Source organism: Choloepus didactylus, chromosome 19 (assembly GCF_015220235.1).
Source record: "Choloepus didactylus isolate mChoDid1 chromosome 19, mChoDid1.pri, whole genome shotgun sequence".
NCBI lineage: Eukaryota > Metazoa > Chordata > Mammalia > Pilosa > Megalonychidae > Choloepus > Choloepus didactylus.
In genome coordinates, this window is record NC_051325.1 from 35431737 (window position 1) to 35455463 (window position 23727).

Sequence of the window (23727 nt, forward strand, 5' to 3'; positions counted from 1 at the left end):
TGAATATATTATCTGGTCAAAATGTAAACATAGGGAAAATTTAAAAGATTTGAGCCCCAAGTGTCAGAAGAAAACGGAGAGAGAATCCTGAAATATTTAGGAGGTGAATCAGCTGTCTTGGATACCTGCAAAGAGGAGAGAAGGAAATGAAGGGTGATGCTGCCAGCCTTCTGGCTTGGACAATCCAGCTAATTTTTTAGCCAATTTACATCGCTTTGCCTTAATTCCATCATTTAGTTAAGTATCTGTCCCAGTGAGTTTGTTTTTGTTTTTAGTGTTTTTGTATTTGCGTTGCAGCATGCTAGAACGGGTTATAGGCCCTTCTGAGTACATTTTACATTTGGCTTTTTTCTGTTTTTGCCAAATTCTGCACTTCCAGTATGTTTATTTTATTTAGTAATTCTGAGTATTTATCATATACAAGTCATCAAATTTATTTATTCCAGTTTTCTTGCCACCTCATTTTGTATTAAAATTAAAAAAACTTAAGAGTGATCACTCAATAGATGTTAGGGTCCCCCCCACCCTCACCCCCATTTAAAAATAAGATAAAACCAAAAATGTACCTGACTTGATAGGGAAGTAGGGTTTTGCCTTAGAATTTGTATCCCTTTCCATTTTTCCATCCCTTTTAAATCGTGTGTCTTCTATTACTAGAAACTTTGGGCCGTTTCCCAGATGGTCTTTTACCAGTTATATTTTCTCTTTTATGTTTTCATATCCTTTGTCTATTTATCTATTAGGGACATAAAGTTATGAGTTAGCCATTTATATGGGATTTTCATGTGATAAAAACAGTAGCCAGTCATATTTGTTTCAAATCTTTTCTCCAGTCATGTTTGCCTTTAATTTTTGTCTTGATAGCTGATTATTTTTATTTTTACATAGTTAACTCTATCCATTGATTTCCCCTGTGACTTCTGTCTTTTTCTAAACTAAGAAAATTCTTTTCCCCCAAAAGCTCTCACAACTAATCAGCACTGTCTTCCTACAGATTGATTTTGATCAATCCATGGCTGTTTGGTCCATGAGGACTTCTGGGGAGTGGGGGGCTCTGAGGTCTGCTGACCACCATTCCCCTCCCCTTTTAACCCCTGCTTCTAGAGAAGTCCCTGCTTTCCCCTAGGCAGGCAGGAGCAGTGTGTGAAGCAGCGTGCAGTGCTGGGACAATGCTTCCTGTTTCAGAAGGGAGCAACTTCCACCCGTAAGGCAGTGACCCTCTTTGCCCAAATGTCCTTTCTGTTTTGTTTTTTTTTTTAATAACAGCTTTATTAAGATATAATTCACATATCATAAACAATTCACCCAAAGTGTACAATTCAGTGGTTTTTAGTATATTCACAGAGTTGTGCAGCCATCACCACAATCAAGGTTAGAAGCTCTCATCACCCCAAAAAGAAACTTCATACCCATTGGAAGCCACTCATCATTTCCTCCCAACTGTCCCCCCAGTCCTAGGCAACCACTTCCTATCTCTTTAGGTTTGTCTATCTTGGGCGTTTCATATGATAGAATCTTACAGCAGGTGGTCTTTTGTGTTTGTCTTCTTTAATTTAACTCAGGTTTTGTGTGGACATATATTTTCATTTCTCTCGGGTACAGACCTAGGAGTGGAATTGCTGGGTCATATGGTAACTCTATGCTTAACCTTTTGAGGAACTGCCAGACTGTTTTCCAAAATGGCTACACTGTTTTTACATCCCCACCAGCACTGTATGAGGATTTCTATTTCTCTACGTCCTCACCAACACTTGTTATTATCTGTCTTTCTATTATAGCCATCTTAGTGGGTATAAAGTGGTATCTCATTTGGTTTTGATTTGCATTTTCCTAATGGTTAATGATGTTGAGCATCTTTTCATGTGCTTATTGGCTATTTGTATGTCCTCACTGGAGAAATGTCTATTCAAGTCCTTTGCCCATTCTTAAAATTGAGTTATTTGTCTTTTTATTGTTGAGTTGTAAGTTTTTTTATATATGATGGCTACTAGTACCTTATAATATATATGACTTGCAAAATTTTCTCCAATTTGGTGGGTTGCCTTTTCACTCTCTCTGTGATGTACTTTGCAGCACAGAAGTTTTTAATTTTGTTGAAGCCTAATTTACCTGTTTTTTCTTTTGCTTTTAAAATACAGTTTTTGTTGCTTGTTTTTTGATGTCATATCTATGAAACCATTGCCTTCATCCAAGGTCAGGAAGATTTACTCCTATGTTTTCTTCTAAGAGTTTTATACTTTCAGCTCTTATATTTAGGTCTTTGATTCCCTTTGGGTTAATTTTTTTTTTCGTTTTTATGAGTTAATTTTTGTATATTGTGTGAGGTAGGGGTTCAGTTTCATCCTTTTGCACATGGATATCTAGTTGTCCAACCATTTATTGAAGACTATACTTACCTCCGTTGAACTGCCTTGACACATTTGTTGAAAATCAATTGTGCGTAAATGTGAAGGCTCTCTTCCTGTTTAGTGGCTTGGAATATGGTTATTCTTTTGAAATTAAGGTAGGAAAAACTCTCAGACAAATGTGAATTTTAAAAAAGTCTTTGAAAGTCTTGAAAACAGACATTTCAGGAAAAAGATGCTAACAAGGATATCAACTTTCCCCAGAGAGGCTGAAGTCACGGTACTTTCTCCGATATACTGAAACCCAGAGAAAAACGTTTCAGCAGAATTAGAGGTGGGTCAGTGACCTACAGCCTCTACTTCTCCATCTGCGAAATGTCCCAAGTAAGTCCTGGAGAAAGTCACGTCTCGTGGTCCTTTCACAAGGTTGGAGGGACCTGTCTGCTTAGCTGAGGGGAGGATGTGGAGGGAGGGGCGTTCTGACTGGCTGTCACTTCATTTCTTTGAGCATCATAGGTTCATCTGTGAGATGGGATAGTTTGAGGAACAAATGAGATAACTCATGCGAATGTGCTCTGTATGTCCTGAAGTGTTGCTGATGATATTATTGGTGGCGATGTTGGAGATGATGACGAAATGCAGACTTGCAGGGCTGGGACTTGACCTTACCTGATGCTGGAAGCGTTTCTCCAATATTCCAACAAGGTGGCCACTAAGCCTGGACCCCTGTAGTGACAGGGAGTGCAGTAGGACCTGTGATGGCTGTTTTATATTTGATCCTTCTGCTTGTTAGAAGGTATTCTCTCCTTCTGAGTTGAAAAATCATAATATAATATTGGCTATGCCAGAGACTGTGAGAGGCACTTTCTAACAGTATTTATCTGTTCTTTCAAATAATCCTGTGAGGTAAATATACTACTGTGAACCCCCATTTAATAGGTGGGGGACCAGGCTCAGATAGGTTAAGTGACTTTCTCAGTATCCCACAGCTAGATTTGAACCCAGGCCCCTCTGACTCCAAAACCCATGCCTGTGACCTCTGGGCTGTTTTGTAGCCCTCCCCATCAATTCCCAAGCAAGGGTCTTAGGTCAGTCCCCGGGGGCTCCATGAGCAGGGCCCACCCTTCTTGTCCACACCGGCCCTTGACCAACCTCTGCCAGATGTTCATCTCACCAATGTCGCTGTGCAAAAGACATCTCCCGACTACCACCCAGAAAAGGTAAGAAGGTCAGGCTTCTGCTGTCCATGGGTCCAACCTTCTAGGACAAGCATGGGGAGAAGGGAGGGCAGTGGAGAGGGCAGGGTGGCAAAAAGCCCAGACAGAACTGTCTTGGTCTTCTGCTTCACCAGTAAGGTCACATTTGCAGGGTTCAGAGTCCCAATGGAGGTCCACCTACCATATCCAAATGTTCAAGAGCTACAAATCAGGCTAACACACCATTAAACAATATATATTCCATGCTCTGACCTTGACAAATGTACTTACAGAATAAACTGCAATGCAAGGTTCAAATTTAGAATTCTCAGACTTCTTGGAGTTAAGGGTCAGAACAGGGTGGGCTCAGGGAGAGCTGGCCCCCAGCTCCCAGCCTGCCTCCTCCTCTCCCTTCTTTCCCCTCCCCCGATTCCACCCCACACAGGGAGGGCCTTGGGCACACACACGCGGAAGCCCGTTGGGCACTCCTTGGGCCTTGGGGTGTGCACATGGCAGTGCCCTCTGTCCTCAGCAAAACAGGCCTGGAGAGGAGGCCCGCACGGGCCATTTGGTCAGGGACTTCAGGAGTCCTGGGCACCCAGGCCGTGGCCTAGGAGGGAGTGGCACAGGCTGGGGTGGGTAGGCGCCCTCTGGCCCTGCAGAATCTTTGGCCTATGAGGAGGGCGCCCCTGGAGTCCTAATTGCAGGACTCGGGGCTGTGACCCTCAAGCCCGGACCAAGGACTGCGCTGACGGCAGTTGTTTGAGGGTCCTGGCAGGCCGGGCTCCAGGTAGCTGAGGTCCCCATCCTACACCCCGGCTGCACACGGCCCCAGGGTTGTAAGTGGATGCTTCAGCGCTTTCGGCAGTACCTGGCGTCCAAGCACGGGCCCGAGGCAGTGGAGATGCTCTTTAGCGACATGGACAACATCTTCGTCAAGAGCCTGCAGAGCGTGCAGAAGGTGATCATCAGCGACAAGCACTGCTTCGAGCTGTATGGCTATGACATCCTCATCGACCAGGACCTCAAGCCGTAAGCGTGGGGGGAGGTGGGGGGAGGCTGGAGAGCCAGGACACCTGCTTGCAGGCCTTGCACTGAGTCTTACAGGGTTCGAATCCTAGCTCTGCCACCTCCTACCTGTGTTACCACAGGCACACTTCCCTTCTCTGTGCCAGCTTGCCCATCTGTAAAATGGGGTCATTGTACCTGGCCACATAGGGTTGTCATGAGGAAGAATAAGGTGCTGTCTATGAAGCACCCTGGCTCTGGTGCTAAGAGGACTTTCCCAAGTATCTGCTGAGTCAGTTTCCCTCTGGGAGCCCTGGTGCTTTGAGGATGCAAAGAGCCCCTTATCGACCCCTGCCAAGAATTTGGTGCACCCCCACAATGCTTATGGAGGAGGTCGTGCTGACAAGTCAAACAGACCTGAGCTGCTGGGGACCCTCACATGACACCCAGGACACCAAAGCCATGTGGGCTTGTTGAGGAAGCTTAAGCACATGCTGCAAGTCAAAGGCAGAGCCGGACTCAGGGTTTGGTTCTGAGCTGTTCCCCTAGCCCTGCTGGCTCCAGGACCCAACCCCTTATGTAGGTTCACCACATGGGGGAGTTGAGGGGCTTTCTGAGCCAGGAGTGGGAGCCCTGGAGCAGGACTGAACTCAGACCCTGGCTAAAGGGGTGGATTCCAGCACCAGCGGGTCCCCTGCTTTGCCCCCTACAGCGAGGTGCAGCTGCAGGGTATTATGGTGGACATGGATGGGGGAACAAGCTTGGGAAGACGAAACACAGAGCAGGCAGGTCACCTTGGGGCCCTGGTCTCCACCTGACCTGCTGGGAGAGCCTTTTCCACTCCGTGTGCCAGGTTCCTTGCTGTGAAATTAGAGATTGTATGAAACCAGAGGTTGCAAGCTGGAGGTCCTGGGGCTGCTTTTGGCTTGGAGACACAATGAGCTTGGCCCTCAGAATGTTTTTGTTGGTTTGTTTTTAATCTGAATTCATTGACAATTTCTAAAAATTGGGAGATGTTCACACAAAAATCTGGATTTCTGGTTTTTCTGGAAATATCAATCTCACAATTCTAAACTCCCACTCTCACAGGGCAACACTTGCTTGAAGCTGGCCATGGCCACCCCTTTAAATGTGGAGAGCGCCTTTCCAGTTCAACACAGTCCCCGCCCCTCCCTACTGTCTCCCCAGCTGCGGGTCTGTCACCATTTATAGGCACACCGTAACTATTGTTCTTATGGTGGAATTAAGAGGAAAGGGAAGCTTTTCTTGTACTCATATCTCTATTGGAAGGGGGAGAAAAAAATAACAGAGCCCAAGGACACCATAATCATTTTTATACTCTACCAACTTCTTTCATTTAAAGACCTCTGTTGGTATTTCAAGATTGTGACAATTGTTTTCAAATGTCTTAGGCACTGAAACCTTTCTTCAAAATGGAAAAGTGGAGCAGGCAGCCCTGGTTGAATTGAGGGTGGGGTCCCAGGCACCCATCTAGCCTCTCAGGGGAATCCCAGAAGCCCAGGTAACCTCCAGCTCTGACTCCCCTTCCTGCCCAGGTGGCTTCTGGAGGTCAATGCGTCCCCGTCGCTGACGGCCAGCAGCCAGGAGGACTATGAGCTCAAGACCTGCCTCCTGGAAGACACGCTGCATGTTGTGGACATGGAGGCCAGGTGTGGGGGGGCAGCCCTGTGCATATGCCCCTGCTTATGGCCGTCGGGGCTCTTGGGGGGATGGGGGTGACTCAGAACCTTGGGACTAGAGTAGCCCTCAGAGATGGCTCCAGCCCCCCCTACCACCACCATTTTACAACTGGATAAACAGATGTCCACACCAGGTTGGGTCCTGGCCCAAGGAGTCAGCCTGTTCAGGGCAGAGCCAGGCCAAAGCAGCTTTCTGATACTCAGTCCAGCAGGGTTTCCCAGAAACTCTCTGTGTCACTTTAACTTTTGAGCCTCAGTTTTCCTCATCTGTAAAATGGGAATCACCTGTGTCTGTTCTAGTCAGGAATGGCTGAATCCAGGTGAGTCAGTGTGGTTGGTTTATCTGTTCTCTCTCTCTGTCTCCCTCTCATTTCTTCCCTCTGTATTAGCTTTTTCCCAATTATTCCAACAAAACACCATTTGGGGGACTGGGTCACCTGCCCATCCCTGAACCAATCACTGTGACTCTGATTGATCAACCCCATCCAAGCCACATGGGCTGAGGGTGAGGGAGGAAGGAGTGGTTCTCAAAGGAAAAACTGAGGTACCCTTAGGTTGAAAGGTGCAGTGGATGCTGAGCAGGCAGAAACCTCAGGTGTCCACTGTGCCTACCATCCCTGATTCATTCAACAAGCACTCAAGACCCTACTGTATGCCAGACTCTACGCCAGGCACTGGGGACACAGTAAAGAACATGGCAGACCCAGTCCCTACCTTTGTGGAGAACATGATCTGGGAGGGAACACAGACTTTAAACCAGAAATTACAAAGAGGTGCTTGCTCTATGGGAGCTTGGGGACAAAAACGGGGATGGCCTCTCTGAGGCTTGCATGGGCACCAGGGAAATGTCTAGTGAATGAATGAACGAAAGAAGGAATTCTGACCAGGTGGGCATGAGTGGGGGTGGGGGCAGAGCCAGGGACCTGGCTTGGTTCTTAGGGCTCCCCCACATGCACCTTCATCGATCCTTTGTGTCTCCTGCCCATCCAGGCTCACGGGAAGGGAGAAGCGAGTTGGGGGCTTTGACCTCATGTGGAACGATGGCCCTGTCAGCAGAGAGGAGGGAGCCCTTGACCTGTCAGGGATGGGAAACTTTGTGACCAACACACACCTCGGTATGTGGGGCTAGGTGGGGAGTGGGTGCAGGGATGTCATGGGTGGTGTCAGCTAGTCTAGGAGGCAGCCTGGCCCTGTGGCAGGACTGTCTGAATTCAATCTGCTGCTTACCAGATGTGTGACTCAGGCAACCTCTCTGTGCTTCAGTCTCCTCATCTGTGAAATAGAGACAATAGTTTCTGTCTCAATAAACGCCTAGAACGGTGATGGCCCTTAGGGAGAGATACTGTTAATGCAAAAGGCTTAGGTGAAAAACAAATAAAAGCACTCATAATATGTTAAAAGAGAAATTAAGGACTTCAGGGTTTCACTTTAAATTTGGTTTTTAAAAAGTTAAGAATTTTTTATGATTCTAAAAAAAAATTCATTTTCATTGTAGGATATTTGAAAACTAAAGAAGGAAATAAAAAAATTCAATTCATAATCATCTTTTTAACTATCTGTTGTATTTCCTTCCAGTTTTTAAAAAATGCATATATTTATACTTTTTCTTTTACAAAATTGATGTCAGGCTGGAGTTTTGAGTCCCACTTTTCCATGTAACGTTTTTCCATGTCATTCAATGTTAAAAGCATTTTTTGGCCAGAACTGGATTGTATATTTTACATACGACATCTCATTTCATCTTTAGGCAGCTTTATTGTCCTTTATAGATAAGGAAACGGTCTCCAGGTGTTCCATAACTTGCCAAAGATCTCAATGGTGAGTGGTGAGCCAGGACCTGAACTTGGGTCCGATTGACTCTAAAACCTGACACATAACCACTAGGCGCTCCTGCCCCTTACCAGAGTTAAAAACAAAATTACCACGCAGCTGAAAACTAGTCCAGCTTGTATGTATGCCAAAACTTACTAACACAATTTCTTTTCCTAGACATTTGGCACAGTTCAATTATTTACTCTTATGAATAATGCCACAATGAACATGCTTTCACATAACGCTCAACTGTCCTTAGACTCCTAGAGGTGGAAATACTGAGTCAAAGGGGTGGACTTATTACAGTCAAATTGCTTTCCAGGAAGATTACACCGATTTGCTTTGAACTTTTAGTAAAAAAATCTTTGCTGACTTGATAGGTTACAAAGTACTGACTCATTGTTTTATGTGCATTCCTTTGATTACTGCTGAGGTTTCAGTTTTTTTAATTTACATTTCTTCTTTTATAAGCCATCTATATGCTTTACCCATTTTTTCATGGGTTGTTTACATTTCTCTAAATTTATAAAGGCTTTCGATAGTACTCTGTTAGGGATATTACCACTTTGTCAAACTTATTGTAAAACATTTTCCTCAGTTTGTCATTTGATTTTTAAATTTCGTGAAGTCTTTTTAAATGCAAATTAGTTTTAAATCTTTTTTAGGGTTTGCTATGATTTAGGATTATGTTTGGCTGCAATTAACTGGAAAGTCGACTAATAATTAAACAGAGTGGAACTGACTTGTCTTGGGCCACAGGAAGCCTGGGGTAGGCAGCACAGAGCTGGCTGCATGATGCCCTTAGGGACCCAACTCTTTCCTCTTCTCTCCTCACTTTGGTGCTCATGCTTGTTGCCTCATGGTTGCAAGATGGCTGCTCCACCTCCAGAGTTCTTGTCCCAGGCAGAGAGAAACAGGAAGGCCCAAAGGCTAAAGCCTTTTCCTTGAGGTTTTGGCTCCATTCCGAAAGGGAAGGCTCCCCCACCCCCCACCCACCCATCCAGACCTCTGCTGGCATCTCATTGACCTTGAGGAAGGCAAAGGAGAGGGAGTTTGTGAATGGCTTTTCAACAGCAGATGCCTAGTGTTCTGCCACATTGCTTTGATGGACAATGACTATGCAGTGCTTTTCAAGCTTGAATATGCATGCAGTTACCTGGGAATCTTGTTAAAATGTAGGTCTGGGGTGGGGCCTGAGATTCCTCATTTCTGACGTTCCTAACATGTTCCTGGGTGGTAGTCTACCAGTTAGCCATTGCTATGTAACAAACCCTCCCAAAACCTAGTAGCTTAAAACAACTGTATTATTGGCTCATGATTCTTCAGGTCTCACCTGGGATCACTCCTAGGGCTGCAGGCTTGACAGCTTAGGATGGCCTCATTCACACATGTGCTGGTTGAAGCTGGCTGTTGGCCAGGCCCCTCTTTCCATGTGGCCTGTCATCCGCCAGCAATCCAGCCCTGGCTGCTTCTTCATTTGGTGTTCTCAGGGTTCCATGAGGGCAAGAACAAAAGTTGCAAGGCCTCCTGAGGCCTAGGCTCAGAAGACACACATTGTTACTCCACCACATTCCATTAGACAAAGCAAGCCACTGGTCCAGCCAGGATTCAAGGGGTGAGGAAATAGCCTCCACCTTTTCATGGGAGGAGCAGCAAAGAGGCTTGCATATGGGAAGAGGAGGAATTGTTGCAGCCATCTTAGCCAACAGTCTACCACAGGTGTCAATGTTGCTGGTGCCTGGGTGCTGTTTACATAGCAGAAATGAAGAACAGCTGTTTTCAGTGTTGGCTGCACCTGTGGAGCTGTAAAAAGTACTGCTGCTGCCTGAGATATCAATGTGGTTGGTCTGGGCATCAGTAGTTTTGAAAGTTCCTGGGTGACTCTAATGTGTAGCCTAGGTTGAGAACTACTGCCTTAGAAGTCTCTAGAATAATTCCTAAGTTTCCAGATGAGTCTCTGGGTAGATGATAGTGAATACAGAAGCAGCCGGTTAGGGATGGGAAGAGTATTGATGAGTTGAGCTAGGACGTGTTGAGTTTGAGGTGCCTGAGGACCTCTGAGTGGAAAGATCAGCAGATACTCAGAGACAAATGTAGAATGCCAAGAGATTTGGGAGTTATCAACAAGCCAACTATGCTTAAAGCTAGTGTTGATGGAATTCACTTTGGAAATCCCTGGAAGTGCATGCAGTGGGCTGTCAGCTCAGTGAAGCCTTGATGGTTGATGAGGTCTAACAGAGGCAGATATGAAGTCTGGGGGTGCTGAGAAAGATGGTAGGCACCTCCAGGTCAATATTTGTGGGCACAGGGATTCATTCATTCACCCAGCATTTGTGAGTGCCCTCGATGTGCCTGGCACAAAGTAGACTGAACCATGGAGTTGCTTCAGGATCAGCTTTGAGATCAAACATGAAAACAGGTAATAACCTGGACAGGGTGGGAGACGAGGCACCTCCGTGGCTCATGTCAGCCTCCCGGCATGGGTTGCCTGGGACACACTTCCATGGGACTGTGGGCCACTTGTGGGGAAGGTCTATGACTGATTTGTCACTTAGAAGATCATGCCTGGCACACGGGGTTGAGTAAGGGAACAAAGCTAACATACACTGGGCTCCTATTATGTACCAGGCACTATGCTGGCTTTAAATACATTTTCATTGAAAAAACCATGAGGAAAAGCAGTGTGGGATAGTTGCTGGGTTTGTGAGCTCTGGAACTAGAGAGCAGCCATTTTTTGCCAACAAATCCCACTTCTACTTATTGTATATCTGGGGCAAATTACTTAACCTCTCCAAGCATGTAGGGCTCGGTGAGCTAATCCACCTTCAGCAGTCCCTGGCTTGTGGTAAAGCATTGAATCAGTGTTAGCTATTGTCACTCCAGAGGGCAGGTGTCATTATCCTGTTTTACAGATGAGAAAACTACTGCTCAAAGAGGTAAGCAGCCTGTTTGAGGGCCATGGCTGTTCCAGAGTAGAGCCAGGATGCAAACCAGAAGCCATCCGTGGAGTTGCACAGCCCCTGCTGTCCCTTCCTTCCACCAGGCAGTGGAGGCACAGGCCCTGCAGCTTTCCCCACATCCCCTCAAGGACAGGCAATCCCAACCTGCACACCATCTTTCTTCCAGGTTGTGTCAATGATCGGAAGAAACAGCTGAGGCAGCTGTTCCGCTCCCTGCAAGCCCAGAAGAAAGCTTCCAGCTAATCCTCAGCCGGGAGGAAAGCAACCCTGGGAGGTGGCACACCGGTTTTCTCCCCAGCTCTCAATTTCCGGCACAGGGAACCTCACAGCATTTGCCTCCCTCCCTCCGGCCTGGCGGCAGCTTTGCTGGCTCAGCAGCTGCTGCTGGCCTTCTGGACTGGGCCCTTTCTCTCCCCTACCCTAAGCATCTTTGCTCTAAGAGATGGCCAATCCCTGGGGCTGGATGTGTTTTAACCTTGACAGACTGGCTTGGTGATCAGGCCCAAAGGGGACAAGTGCAGCACGTTCTGTTACTACAGAGAGATCATGTCTAACAAATGAGCACAGGCCTTACTTGGCGAGTCTCTGGGTGCCGGGCCTAGCCCAGGGGATGCTGTTGGCAGCAGCCCATTCCTGACTCTTGACAATGATGATTCTTGGGTCAATGCTGAAAAGGTCCTTTGGAAACAAGAGTTCTGGGGTTAGGGAACTTTCTTGAAGCTGTTATTTGCAAAGCAAGCAGTTATTAGATTGTGTTTACTGGGAATCAGGGGAGAGGCTGAGCCTTAAAAACACCCACCCTCCTTGCGGTACCATAACCTTGCATGTCCCAGGATCCCATGGGCTTCTCCAACCAGCATCTGAAAACCAGCATCCCCCTTTCTCCTGAAGGTAAGGATCAGGAAGACAGCTGCCTGGGGATGGTTCTGGCAAAGGCACTTTTATCTAAGTTGGCTGGGTGATTTAAACAAATCTGGGTCTCCCTGGGCCTTTCTGTTTGAGGTTAGGAGCTCAGCTTTTTAAACCCGAAAACCTTGGACTGGCAGGAAAGGAAATGGCTTGGGGAATTGGGTATGAGTGAAAATTTCTGTATTTTCCACTTAACCTGTGTTCATAAACCTCTTGGTTTAAGAGGGGTTGCAACAAGAGTGGGCTGGTGGGCTGTTAACTGCTCTGAGGGACCCCAGGCAGCTCCCTCGACCACTGCTTCAGGGCGATTCTTTTGGCTGCAAATGGCAGGGTCTGACTGCCTAGATTAAGCCCAAAGGGAAGGTTTGGGTAAGGAAAATACTGAGGGGTCTTGGTAAATCCAAGAAGTGAACCAGCCAGTCTCAGGAAGGCAGAAGTCAGGCTACTCTGGTCCTCCTGCCTTGGGGATATGGGGTCTTCCCTCCATCTCTGCGACTGAGGTGAAGCTGACAGCTCCTGGCATGGGCTCCAGGTTCCAAGTTTCCAGGAGAAAGAATCTGATTGGTACTTTAGCCCGGCACCTGCCCTGCCAGACAGGAAGGGGCAGTATTCACAGAATGAGAAATTGTGAGCCAGGCAGTCATACCGGACAGCAGCTACCAAATTGAATTCTGCAACTCCCTACTTTAAAAAATTTATACTAAAAATATGTAATATATTCATATGGTCTAAAATTCAAAATTTACGAAAGGGTGTAGTGAGGTCTCTTTCCCTTCCATCCCTGTACTTTCTGTCCCAACATGTAATGAGTGTTTATACACAAATGTTAGCTTATTAGACACCTGTTCTGCCCCTTGTTTTTTGGAGCTTATTCCAAATCAGTGCCAAAAGAGCTTCCTTATTCTTCATTATAGCTGCATAGTATTCTACTGCCTGGAGCTACTGATTTCTTTAACTAGTCCCCTGCGGCTGGCCATTTAGTTTATTTCCAATTCCACTTCCCTAATGTTAAGGGCTATAGTGAGTAAACACAGTACTTTCTACAGAAAAACTCAGGAGGATGCAAAACCATGGGTGTGAGCTGAACCTGGCTTATGTAAGGTATTTTGTTTGGTCTGCACCTAAGTTTTTAAAAATTTTCTGAATTAGGTGGCAATATTTTAAGACAGGCGATTCAACTTAAAAATCCAAATTTCTAGCTCCTCTTGAAAAACACACTAAGATTTGGCCATACCTGCCTGTGAGGGGAAAAGGGAGGCATGCCCGCTGCATCTTGCCACAGTGCCCACTGCTTTATGTTGTCTCACCTGTTCTGTCCACTCCACCCAGTTGTCACCCGCTCATGCCTTCCTGTATGTGTCTGACTTTGTGATTCTTGATAGAAATCCTGGCATGAAGGGAGGAATCAGCTGCACTTCACAGTGGTATCCTAAAAGCAGTGGTGTGGCAAGTTGAAGTGTCAGAGCTCTATGAAGGATCGACTCAAGGAAAGACTGGGAACCTGCTATTCATTCATTAGCAAATATTTACTGAGCCTTCAATGAATATGAAAGACAGTCATGCCCCCACAGCATATGTACATAAGTATCTGAGCAGAAGGCAGAAGGGAACTCCAAGCAGTGCTGGCCAGGCCCTGCTTTCAGGGGCAGGGAAGGACATGTGCGGGGACTTAGACACAGCCCCACCCACCCGCCCTGTGCAGGACTTACAAGGCCTTCTGGACTAAACAGCAGCCAGAGGGGGTTGATAAGTAGCCCTTGCTCTGGGCTCAGTCCTGGGAGCGAGGGGGAGAAAAAGGCAAAAGGGAGGCGGTAGGAGGGAAATGTGTGCATCTGCCCATAGGTGGCTGCCGCAAACCGCAAAGCACCAAAATGTCTGCCCTCCATTTAGAAACCACCTGTGAGCCTTCCGGCTTTATTCCAATTCTGTTCTCACACTGCTTCAAAGTGTCACTCTGCCTTTCCAAGAGGAATGTTGGAATCAAGTTCTTGCTCTTTCCCCTGCCTTCCCAGGATCCATTTGGACAGCAAGTCATTGTTGAGAAGTGCCTGCTGCAGTCATCTGCACACCCCCACAAGCCCGCCCCACACACCCACCGTAGCTGCCAGGGCCTGTCAATGGGTCTTGTGTCCATCCAGCCCTGGTGGTCAGGAAGAAGACACAGGCAGGCTGAGGGGCCCCTCCTGCCTTCACAGAGCAGCCAAGTGCTACAGACAGAGCTTCTTACAGCAACCATGACCAGACTCCAGAAGACTGTCCCCTTGACAGGGCAGATCCTATCCTTGCATGCTACAAGGCTGGAGGGTCTGCTCTCCCATGATCCCAGGGGGGATGCTGGCCTTAGGCCCCCCATCTTGGTTCTTGAGCCTCATCCTTTCAAGATGACCTTGATTGCTTTAAGCTCATCCTGGTTGAGAGGGTTCAGTTCAAAACCCTTCAGCTCTGGTTTGCCTAGGGGGAGAAAACAATCCATCAACAAGCCAGGCTTTCTGGGATCCAATGTACTGCTGGCTTTGGAGTCAGGCTCAGGAAAGGGGCTTACACTGCATTAATGCTGCCGAACCCTTGGCTTTGAAGGCCTGACATGGATAGGCCTCAAATTCTGCAAAGCACTGGATTACATATGACAGGACCCACTCCTAGAACCCTCAAAGTCATAACTCTCTTATCAAGAAACCTCCACATATTTTGCCAGACCAGTTTCAAATGGTTGGGTTTACCCAAAAATTCAGCCTCAACTTCGACCACCTGACTCAGGCCTTCTAGGTTCCCTCAGTCAGAGCTACCCTGGACCCTACATGGAATCCATTCCTATCATGCCCTGGAATAGAAGCTGTAACAGGAATAAGACCCCCACAAACCTCCTTGTCCATTCCCATCTCTGGGTGGCTACAGACAACCAGTGCCCACTGCCCCCATTTCGGTGCCATTCACATCTGCCCAGACCACTGCCCACCCCTGAGAACTCCCACCCCTGCCCTTCAAAGTCTGCGCTGATGGTTCTCCCCCCACAGGCCAATACCTTGGGCCTCAAAGAGTCGGTTGACCTTCACTTTAAGTTGTTTTCGGAGTTTTTCTATTTCTTTATCCAGACGATTTTGATCTGAAAAAAGTTGGAAAACCAGAGGATGAGGTTATACTACAAACAGACTAACCCAGGGGTTTCAGGGTTGCCAGCCTCTCCCAGCCTCTTTGACAGCAGGGGCTCTGAGCATTTGGAATGCAAAAGGAGCCCCCAGAGATCAAACAAGGGTCTAAAAGCTAGAAAAGTGACGTGCCCTGCCCAAGACTACTCAGTGAACTCAGGACACGCTGGGCACACCAGTCTCCTGACCCCCAGTTCACTGATGTTTTTTCATTATGCAAAGTACTATGAGGTGGTCACTGAAGGCAGAAGGCAACATCAGGGTTTCAGGTGACTCTCCACAGTGAAATTTAACAACCAAATCAGGCACCTGGACCACCTAAGAAATGGGTGGGAAATGGTGGTTTAGTGTTTCACAAACCCATCTAGGTGAGGGATTTTTAGAAAAGGATGACTGGTAACATATGATCTACACAATCAAGGGCAAGTCCAATACTCAAACTTAACCTAATAAACCATGAATAGAAAAATTTACCCTGAGTATACTGGATTGTGCCGGAAGACAAATTGTATTACCAGAAGGGGAAGGCACGATGATACAGGCAGCTATCAAAGCTTGCCGATACAATCGACTTCTGGTCCCCAACCACCCCACCTCCTGTTTCCACCTGCGCACAAATGACATCTGACCAGCTTGTCCTCCCCACAGACATACATTCTTCCTGATGGGGAAAAGCCCCCACTAGCCAAGGCTTCCACCTGGACAATGGTCCTATTACTACTGTAAATGAGTAATCCCACCTCTTATGTGCTTACCTACCTTGTGTCAACCCCAAGAACTCGGGTGGTGGCCCAGATGCGCTCTAGGTAAGGTGACAAGACTGCCTTTGTAGGCCAGCAGAACCGAGGACCAGATCCTGACCCAGGCAAGCAGCCCCCAGTCCACCACCCAAGCAACAGCAACTCTTAATTGTAGAACCATGATGTTAGTGTGAGTTTTTCAACAGAACGGCTGGGAGCCTCTCGTTTCCTCTGCTAGACTCTTGATTTCAAGATGTATGGTGGCATCCTGGCATCAGAGACTGAGGCAACCTAGCTGGTCCTCTTGGCCCATAAGTTTTCAAGGGTGGGGAGGAGAAAATATGCTTAATTTATTCTTTTGCCAGCCAAGGACCCCATGTGCAGCCCAATTTATGCATTTATGATGTTTCTCCAAAGAACTTCAGAGATTGTGGTTGCAGAAGTTTGAGTATGTTGAGTACCCAGACTATAACAGAACCTAGAGGTTCTCTCCCCAAACTTCCATTTTCAACTCAGTCTCTACTGCAGAGGGCATGAAAACTAAAAACTCACTCTCCCAGGCTCCCCTGCAGCTCTGGGTGGCCATGGAACTTAATTCTGGCCAGTGTGATGATGGCAGAGGTCCCTGGGGAGGATATCCTTATAGAGAGCAAGGTCACATGTGGAGAAAGCCCTATGCCTTTCCTCCAGCTTGGCATAAGGACATGAAGCTGGCAATGACAACACAGCAGCCATGAGAATATTTTAAGGTGACACCATGGGGCAGCTGTGCCAGCCCTGGACTGTCCATCTCTGGACAACTTCTCATGTAAGAAAAATAGAACCCTGTTGGGTTTTCTGTTATTTGCAGCCCAACTCATTACTTATTGGTACGCGAGTGCTATGCTAGGCACATATCCTGTTTTATCTCAACTCACAACTGGTATGTAAGTAGGTCCTCCTTTTACAGAAGAGCAAACAACTCACAGTGGCAAAGCAAGGGTTAAAACCCACATCAAGGCCCCACCCCTATCAAGATGGTAGAGTGAGACACTGTAGGGCTCTGTCCCCACCTTAGAAGCTTTGAACAACCAGCAAGAGCTGGCAGAAATATGTTCCTCAAAGTTAAAGAAAACAGTTAATGGACTGCAGTAACAGGGTGAGCGTCAAATCACAAAAAGGTGTCTAAAAGTTGTAGGATCTTGTGGCACCCTGGCTGGCTCGTCCCCCACCCCTCTCCAGCTCAGCACAGAGCCGGCCCTCACTCTCAGTGAGGATCCCTGGTCCCTGGTCCCAAAGGCAGCAAAGTGACCCATGTACACAGATGGGCGCATGTATGTCCTGCCCAATCTCTCTGATGGTGGCCTGAGGGGCTGAACCAGGACATCAGCCACATAGTTGCTGTCCAGAATGTGCCCTGCATGCAGAAGGCAGCTCACTGAACTCTCCTACAGGACACTGTGGGAGAGCAGTCAAGTGCTGCCTGGGGCAAGGGACTGCTGGCTGTAAGGCATACCATACAGTGCCCAGGACCGTGAGAAAACTGTTTCTTGGGAAGAGGGAACATTTGTACTCGTGTAAACGGGAAATCCTAGGGCCACCCGCATATGCCCAAGACAAGACGCATACATGGAAAGGACCAGGGCAGCCCCTACACTTTGGCCTCAAGCTATTCTCTAACAAATCAAACTACCAAATGCCAAAGATAAAGAGAAAATTCTAAAAGCTGCAAATGAGAAGCAACCGTCACATACAAGGGAGCCTATGTGAGCCTCGGTAAGATTAAATGCTGATTACTCATCGGAAACCACCGAGGCAAGACAGCAGGGGGATGACATATTTAAAGTGTTAAAAACAAAACACTGCCAACCAAGAATTCTATATTTGGCAAAACTCTTTGAAATGAGGGAAATTAAGACATTCCCAGGTAAACAAAAGCTGAGGGAGTGCATTACTGCTAGGCTAGCCCTACAAGAGATGCTGAAGGGAGTTCTGCAGGTTGAAAGGAAAGGACAATAGACAATAAATCAAAGCTGCAGGAAGAAATAAGGACCTCTGTTAAGGGTAACAGCATGGGTAAATATAAATGACACCTCTATTGTATTTTTGGTATGTAACTTCACTTTTTACTTCCTACAGAATCGAAAAGACATAAAATGTAATGATAAATTAGTGGTTTGGGACTCATAATGTAGACATGCAATTTGTGACAAGAGCTATGTAAGGATGGGGGGATGCAGGGGTATAGGAACATAGTTTGTGTATACCACTGAAATTAAGTCATCTCAGCAAACGAGCATTAGTTTTAGGATGCTAAATTTAAACCTCAGTGGTAACTAAAAAGAAAATATCAGAGAATATGTAGCCTCACAGAGACAGAAATGAGCTTACAGGTTGCCAGGGGCAGGGGACCAGGGGAAAAGGGGAGTTAATGGATAATGTGTATAGGGTTTGGTTTGGGGAGGTGGAAAGTTTTAATAATGGAAGGTGATGAGGGTACTGCAACATTGAAAATATGAGTAATTCCACTGAATGGTATGCTTGGGAGTGGTTGAGATAGGAAAGTTTATACATTTTACAAGTTTGTACATGTTATATACATGTCCCCACTAAAAAAAAAAAAAAAAAAGAAGCAACTAAAGAGACAATGGCAATTAAATGCAGTATGTGATCCTGGATGGGATCTAACAGCAGAGAGGGGAGAAGGCTCAAAAAGACAGAACTGGGACATATGAAAGAAGTGGAATATAGACTGTAAGCTTTATATCAATGTTAAATTTCTTGAACTTGGTAACTGCATTTAAGGTGTTACACAGGTAAACATCCTTGTTCTTCAGAAATGTACATGCAGTATTAAGTATTCAAGGAGCATGAAGTACATGTACACTCAAGTGTTCAGAAAAGGATTGGTAAAAAGATAGATAGATAGATAGAAAGAAAGAAAGGAAGAATAATATGGCAAATGTGACAAAATATTAAAATTGGTAGATATGCATATCTGGGAGGGTAGAGGTATGGTGGAGTTCTCTGGATGGGATTTGTATTATTTTGTAATAGCCCTGTAAGTTCAAAGGTATTTCAAAATGAAAAGATTAAAATTAAAAAAACAAAAACAAAAACAAAAAACAACCTACATCAGTTGCAACCTATAGCACAGCTGCCTCCCATCAAGCTGCCCAGAGCCTGAGTTGTCAGTTCTGGGCTAAGACCAGGCTGATGGGAGAGGCTGCTATGTCCCTGACCCATCCCCAGGATGCCTTACCTTTCTCAATCATCTCCTTCGTCTGAGGGTGAGGCATCTTGATAAACATGTTCCCGAAGCAAACCATCACATCTTCTGAAATGGCAAATGGTCATTCCTTCAACAAAAATTTTTTGAGCACCTACTATCTGCCATGTGTTATTTTAGATGCTGAGAACACAGCAGAACCCAACAACATTCCTGCCCTCAAGGAGCTTAGGGTATAGTGGAGGAAAAACAATAAACATGATTTGTCATACTCTGATAAGTGCTGTGGAGAAAAATAAAGCAGGTAAGAGGAATAGGGAATTCTGGAGTAGGGAAGGGACTTGTTACTCATTCTGGGTGGTCGGAGAAGGCCTCACTGATTATCTGATATGTGGGCAGAGACACGAAGGAAATGAGGGTGTGAGCTCTGCACAAAGCTGGAGGAAGAGGGAGCCAGCAGAGGGAACAGTATGCAAAGAGCATAGTGTACTTGGGTGTCAAGAACAGCAAGGAGTCCAGTGTGGCTGGAGTCGATGAGTGAGGGGTGAGTAGAGGAGATGCGGTCAGAGAGATCTTGGGGACTGGACAACGTGGGGCCTTGCAGGACTCTAGATTTTACTTTTAAGAGATGAGAGGCAACTGGAAGGTTTTGTACTTTCCAAAGCATTTTAAACAAAACTCAAACTTCTTCCCTTGGCCGGAAGACCCTTTCTTATGGCTGGCCTTGGCCCATCTCTCTGGTCTGTCATCTCTTGTTCCTCTGCCCTTACTTATTCTGCCCCAGCCCCTCTAACCCAATCTCAATAGCCCTCACCCCCTTCTCCTGGATATTCTGGACACGTACCCCATGTCCAATTCCTTTTTTTAGGTTTCTCACAATTGTCTATTGTATATTTTATGTTGTTTTACTCATTCGTTAGAGCACAAAGACAGGAACCACATCATTTTTATATAGCCCCAGCACCTCACTCAGTGTCTGTCAGCATTGATGAGCCAGAAGCGAACAGCTTGTCACTAAGACAAGCAGCTGAAATCCTGAGTCTGTGTCAGATCCTGCAATATTTTTTCCCTTATCCCCATGGGCTGTGTTAATTCCCTACGGAGCGGAAGAGACACACATTTGTGGCCTCCTGCCTGTTCTCTATCAGGGATAAGGCAAGGCTTTACAAGGAAAACTGAACAAGCCTCCAGGGCCAGAGTGAGAAAACTGCAACTTACCTGAGAGACTAAGATCCTTCTGTAGGGCCCTCAGGGCTTCCCGGTTCTGATTCCGTTTAGTATCCAGATCCACAATCTGAAAAGCAGGGCAGGGGGTTACTCAGCTACTTCTTGTTCCAACCCTGTCACTTCCCAACGGACCAGGCGCTGAAGAGATGGGTTACTTTCAACAACCTGCCTAATACTGATTTGTGAACATGTTTCTTCTCCCACTCAGCTTCCAAGTTCTTAAAGACAATACTTTATGTAGGTATCTTCCCCTGAGAGAAGGTGATGGGAAATATTTGCTGACTAAATGGATAATCTGTACTATCCACTGGCACATCAGCTCTCAAACTTCAGGTATGTCAGAATTACTAGGGGAGTGTGTTAAAAATGCTATACCCAAACCTGTCTCCTAGACACTATAAAGAAGTAGGTCTAAGAATCTATTTTTGGACAAGCTCTTCTAGCTGATTCTGACCTAATATGACATACCCAACAATGCCAGACTGGAACAGCAGGGGTGGAGGCACTGAGATGTAACAACAGAGGAGCTGCTAAGGAAGTGAGGAGGCAGTACAGTATGCTGCTTGAGACCGCTGATTTGAATCCTACTGTCCCCTACTAGTTCTGTTTCCTCCTCTGAAAAATGGAGATGTGAGCAGTACCTACCTGAGCCAGGAACTAAATGAGTTAGTTAGCACAGTGCCTGACATACAGTAAGCCCTTGATAAACTTTAACTGCTATTATTATCATCCACACGTGATGCAGTGTTTAACTTAATAGGCTCTTCCCCAAGTCTTTCTCTTCTCAGTAAATACCTGGCCAACCATCCAAACATTCTAAAGGGAGATGAGAGAATCATGTCATTCTTGACTCCGCCTCCCATTCACTCAACCCTCTATGTAAACATCATCATGTCCTACTGAGTCCACCACCAATTTATATTTCTCACCCATTCTCTTCTCTCCATCACCACCACTCTGGTCCAAACCCACCTTCCTGGACCATAGCAATGGTCCCTCCCTGGTCTCCCTGCCTCCACCTTTACCCTTCTATGTTCTAAACATTCTATATTCACAGCAACCAGAGGGATCCTTTTAAAACCTAAATCCAGTTATTCCCCACCCCCACCCCTGACGAACTCCCTGTGCAGGTCTACAGGACCCTCCACCACCGGGACCCCACCTGTCCTCGCCTCCCCTTCCTCAAAAGGTCACTCAAACCTCTCTTCTGTTCCTCCTCTCCCCTTACGGCCTTGACTGGTGCGGTGCACCCCAGATTACTAGTCCTCTCACTGCGAACCTGTTGCAACGCTAGATCCCCAGCCCACACAATTCACTGCGCTCGCTGCCAGGCCCCAATTCCAGCGCCGAGGACGGGCCTCCCACCTGCCGCTTGTCCGCCATCACTTCCTCGGCGAGCTCCTCCACCTCGACCAGGTACTGCAGCACCCGCTCCGCCTCCGGTGACAGCATGGTGCCCGCCAGCTCCAGCCCCGCCGCAACACAGCCAGGAATCCGCTCACGATCCTCTGCGGCAATGCCTGCGTAAAGGCCGCTCAGACAGGCCTTCCGGCACGCAGGCGCAATTAAAAGAAGATGGCTGGTGCGCAGGCTCCTACGCAAGCACGTCAGCGCGTAGACCCGCCTGCTAGTGAGGGGCGGGGCATGGAGTGGGGGCGGGGCCGGAGCGCCCCTCGCGGGCTCCGGCAAGGTGGTACGCAGGTCTGAGTTTTGCCTCTCTACCTCCTTCAAGTATTTCTGAAGTGCGCTCTGTGTGCCAGGCTCTATTTTGGGTGCTGGGGATGCAGCAGTGAACGAATCAAAGTCTTGCCCTCATGGAACATCATCCTAGTGGAAAACGCCGACGGCAAAATTATATGCTGTGGCAGATAGTGACTTCAGAGGAATATGAATCATCCTAACCCTGTTTGAGGAACACCAAGGAGGCCCAACTGGCGGTGTGGCTCATATTTAACCTCTGATATCTGCGGTTTCCAGTTTATAAAATGGGGCTGAATAACCATCACCACCACCCCCATTGTCCAACCGCAGGACAGGAAGAGCGCCCGCGTTGGTCCCAAGGTCCCAAGCAGTCAACCTAGCGCCGCGGAAGGAGTTGGGAAACTATGTGCAGTGAGCCATGAAGTGCCAGCTCGAAAAAGAAGTTCTTTGCGTGCTGGAAAGGGAATTGGTGTGGGCTGTAGGATCTGGGAGAACTTGTCAGCGGAGGCAGGCTGATGGAAAGTGCTGCCCATCAGAACCAGAGGGTTCCCTAGAGATTTTCCTGTCCAACCGCCTCATTGTACAGCTGAAAACACCGAGGCTCAGACAGAGGTGAGGATTTTGAAAAGTCAACAGCCATCCTGATGTTAGAGCTCTGACCTTCTGCCTCCCTGAACCCAGCTTTGTATTCTCCTCTTTTGCCCCCTTCACACCCCTTGCCTTACTTGAACTGCACTGGCGACCTTTGTGTGGATGGGATTATTATTGCCCTGTTTTACTGCTAGAAGAAAGGCACAGAGCAAGTTAGGAGCAGGTGGGTCTGGAAGTACTCTGGCTCCATACTACAGCAATCTCTGGATCCTGGGAAAAAAAAACCCAAATTGTGGTCCCTTATGTCCCAGAGGCACCTCCTCCCAGAGGCACCTCCTCTTGCCTGGGCCTTTGACTGCCTTCAACTGCCAGAGGCAGAGCTAATTTTCCCTGCAGCCCTCTGGCTTGAAGAAGGAGGGAGATTCATTAAGGATTCCTCAATAAGGGTGAATTTGTCACCAAACCCAGGATGTTTTGTGTAAACACCTTCTGGTTCAGAAACACAGACAGAGGCCCTGTGAAGGAAGGGGGACATTTGCCAAAGGAGAAACGAGGCTCACCAGGCATCCCTGGGGCCTGGACAACAGGACTGGGCCTCTTTCACCTTGGCACACAGCAATGGCCAGACCAGGTTGACCCCAGACCCTTGCCAACTTCTCAACTTGGTGTCACTCCCTCCCAAGGGTCAAAACCCTTCTGGGCTCCCACGGCTTCCTGGTCTTCCCCTATCTCTGCACTTAACCATATCATCTTTTTTTTTTTTTTTTTCCTCTAACCATCTCCCTCCCCAGCCGTGAGCTCTGCAGGGAAGGGACCTTGTCTGTCTTGTTCACTGCTATATTTTCAGAACCTATAATGGTGCTTGGCACCAGGAGCTCAGTAAATGTTAATGGACTCAACATAAGGCAGAACTTTCTAAAATCCAAAGTATCCAAAGATGAACAGAGCTAACTCAATGGAAGTTAGCTCCCCATCATGGGAGGCCTGTAAGTCAAGGCTGGACTGCCACATCCTTGCAGAGGGATTCAAGCTCTGGATGGGGTGATCCCTAAGTCTTTTCTAACCAGAAAGTCTCTACCTGGTCACACTGGGACATGTCCCCCATCCCTAGACCCCCAAGCCCAGGCTGGAAGGGATGTGGCTGCTGGGCCCTAGTGCTTGGGGCCAGCCTTTCACCCACCTCC

The 23727-nt window shown here is 47.2% G+C and overlaps 2 protein-coding genes and 1 long non-coding RNA gene across 7 annotated transcripts in view; 1 reads left to right on the plus strand and 2 right to left on the minus strand.

The window, feature by feature from the left end:
* TTLL9 (tubulin tyrosine ligase like 9) overlaps nucleotides 1-13593 on the plus strand; it is an 83020-nt gene extending 69427 nt beyond the window's left edge. For 2 of the 3 annotated variants that reach the window (XM_037811290.1, XM_037811291.1), the window contains 5 exons: nucleotides 3507-3565; nucleotides 4377-4573; nucleotides 6106-6219; nucleotides 7240-7364; nucleotides 11188-13593. In XM_037811290.1, the coding sequence (XP_037667218.1) occupies nucleotides 3507-3565; nucleotides 4377-4573; nucleotides 6106-6219; nucleotides 7240-7364; nucleotides 11188-11264 (572 nt within the window). In that variant the 3' untranslated portion in view covers nucleotides 11265-13593. Of the gene's footprint in view, nucleotides 1-3506; nucleotides 3566-4319; nucleotides 4574-6105; nucleotides 6220-7239; nucleotides 7365-11187 lie in introns of all 3 variants that reach the window. The other variant, XM_037811289.1, reaches the window with a different exon arrangement.
* On the minus strand, nucleotides 1878-13604 carry LOC119515398. 3 transcript variants are annotated; one of them, XR_005213024.1, is made up of 6 exons: nucleotides 9395-13604; nucleotides 7477-7521; nucleotides 4413-4484; nucleotides 3498-3602; nucleotides 3015-3071; nucleotides 1878-2867 (listed from the first exon to the last, which is right to left on the minus strand). It is a non-coding gene; the product is annotated as an uncharacterized LOC119515398 (long non-coding RNA). The 3 variants fall into 3 exon arrangements; XR_005213023.1 differs by having other exon boundaries at nucleotides 3498-4484; XR_005213022.1 differs by having other exon boundaries at nucleotides 1878-4484.
* Nucleotides 13605-13815: 211 nt separating this feature from the next.
* PDRG1 (p53 and DNA damage regulated 1) lies at nucleotides 13816-21817 on the minus strand. The gene is made up of 5 exons (XM_037811293.1): nucleotides 21617-21817; nucleotides 20243-20318; nucleotides 19058-19132; nucleotides 14953-15033; nucleotides 13816-14381 (listed from the first exon to the last, which is right to left on the minus strand). The coding sequence occupies exons 1-5, from the start codon at nucleotides 21701-21703 to the stop codon at nucleotides 14299-14301; spliced, it is 402 nt and encodes a 133-aa protein (XP_037667221.1). The 5' UTR covers nucleotides 21704-21817; the 3' UTR covers nucleotides 13816-14298.
* Nucleotides 21818-23727: the final 1910 nt, after the last annotated feature.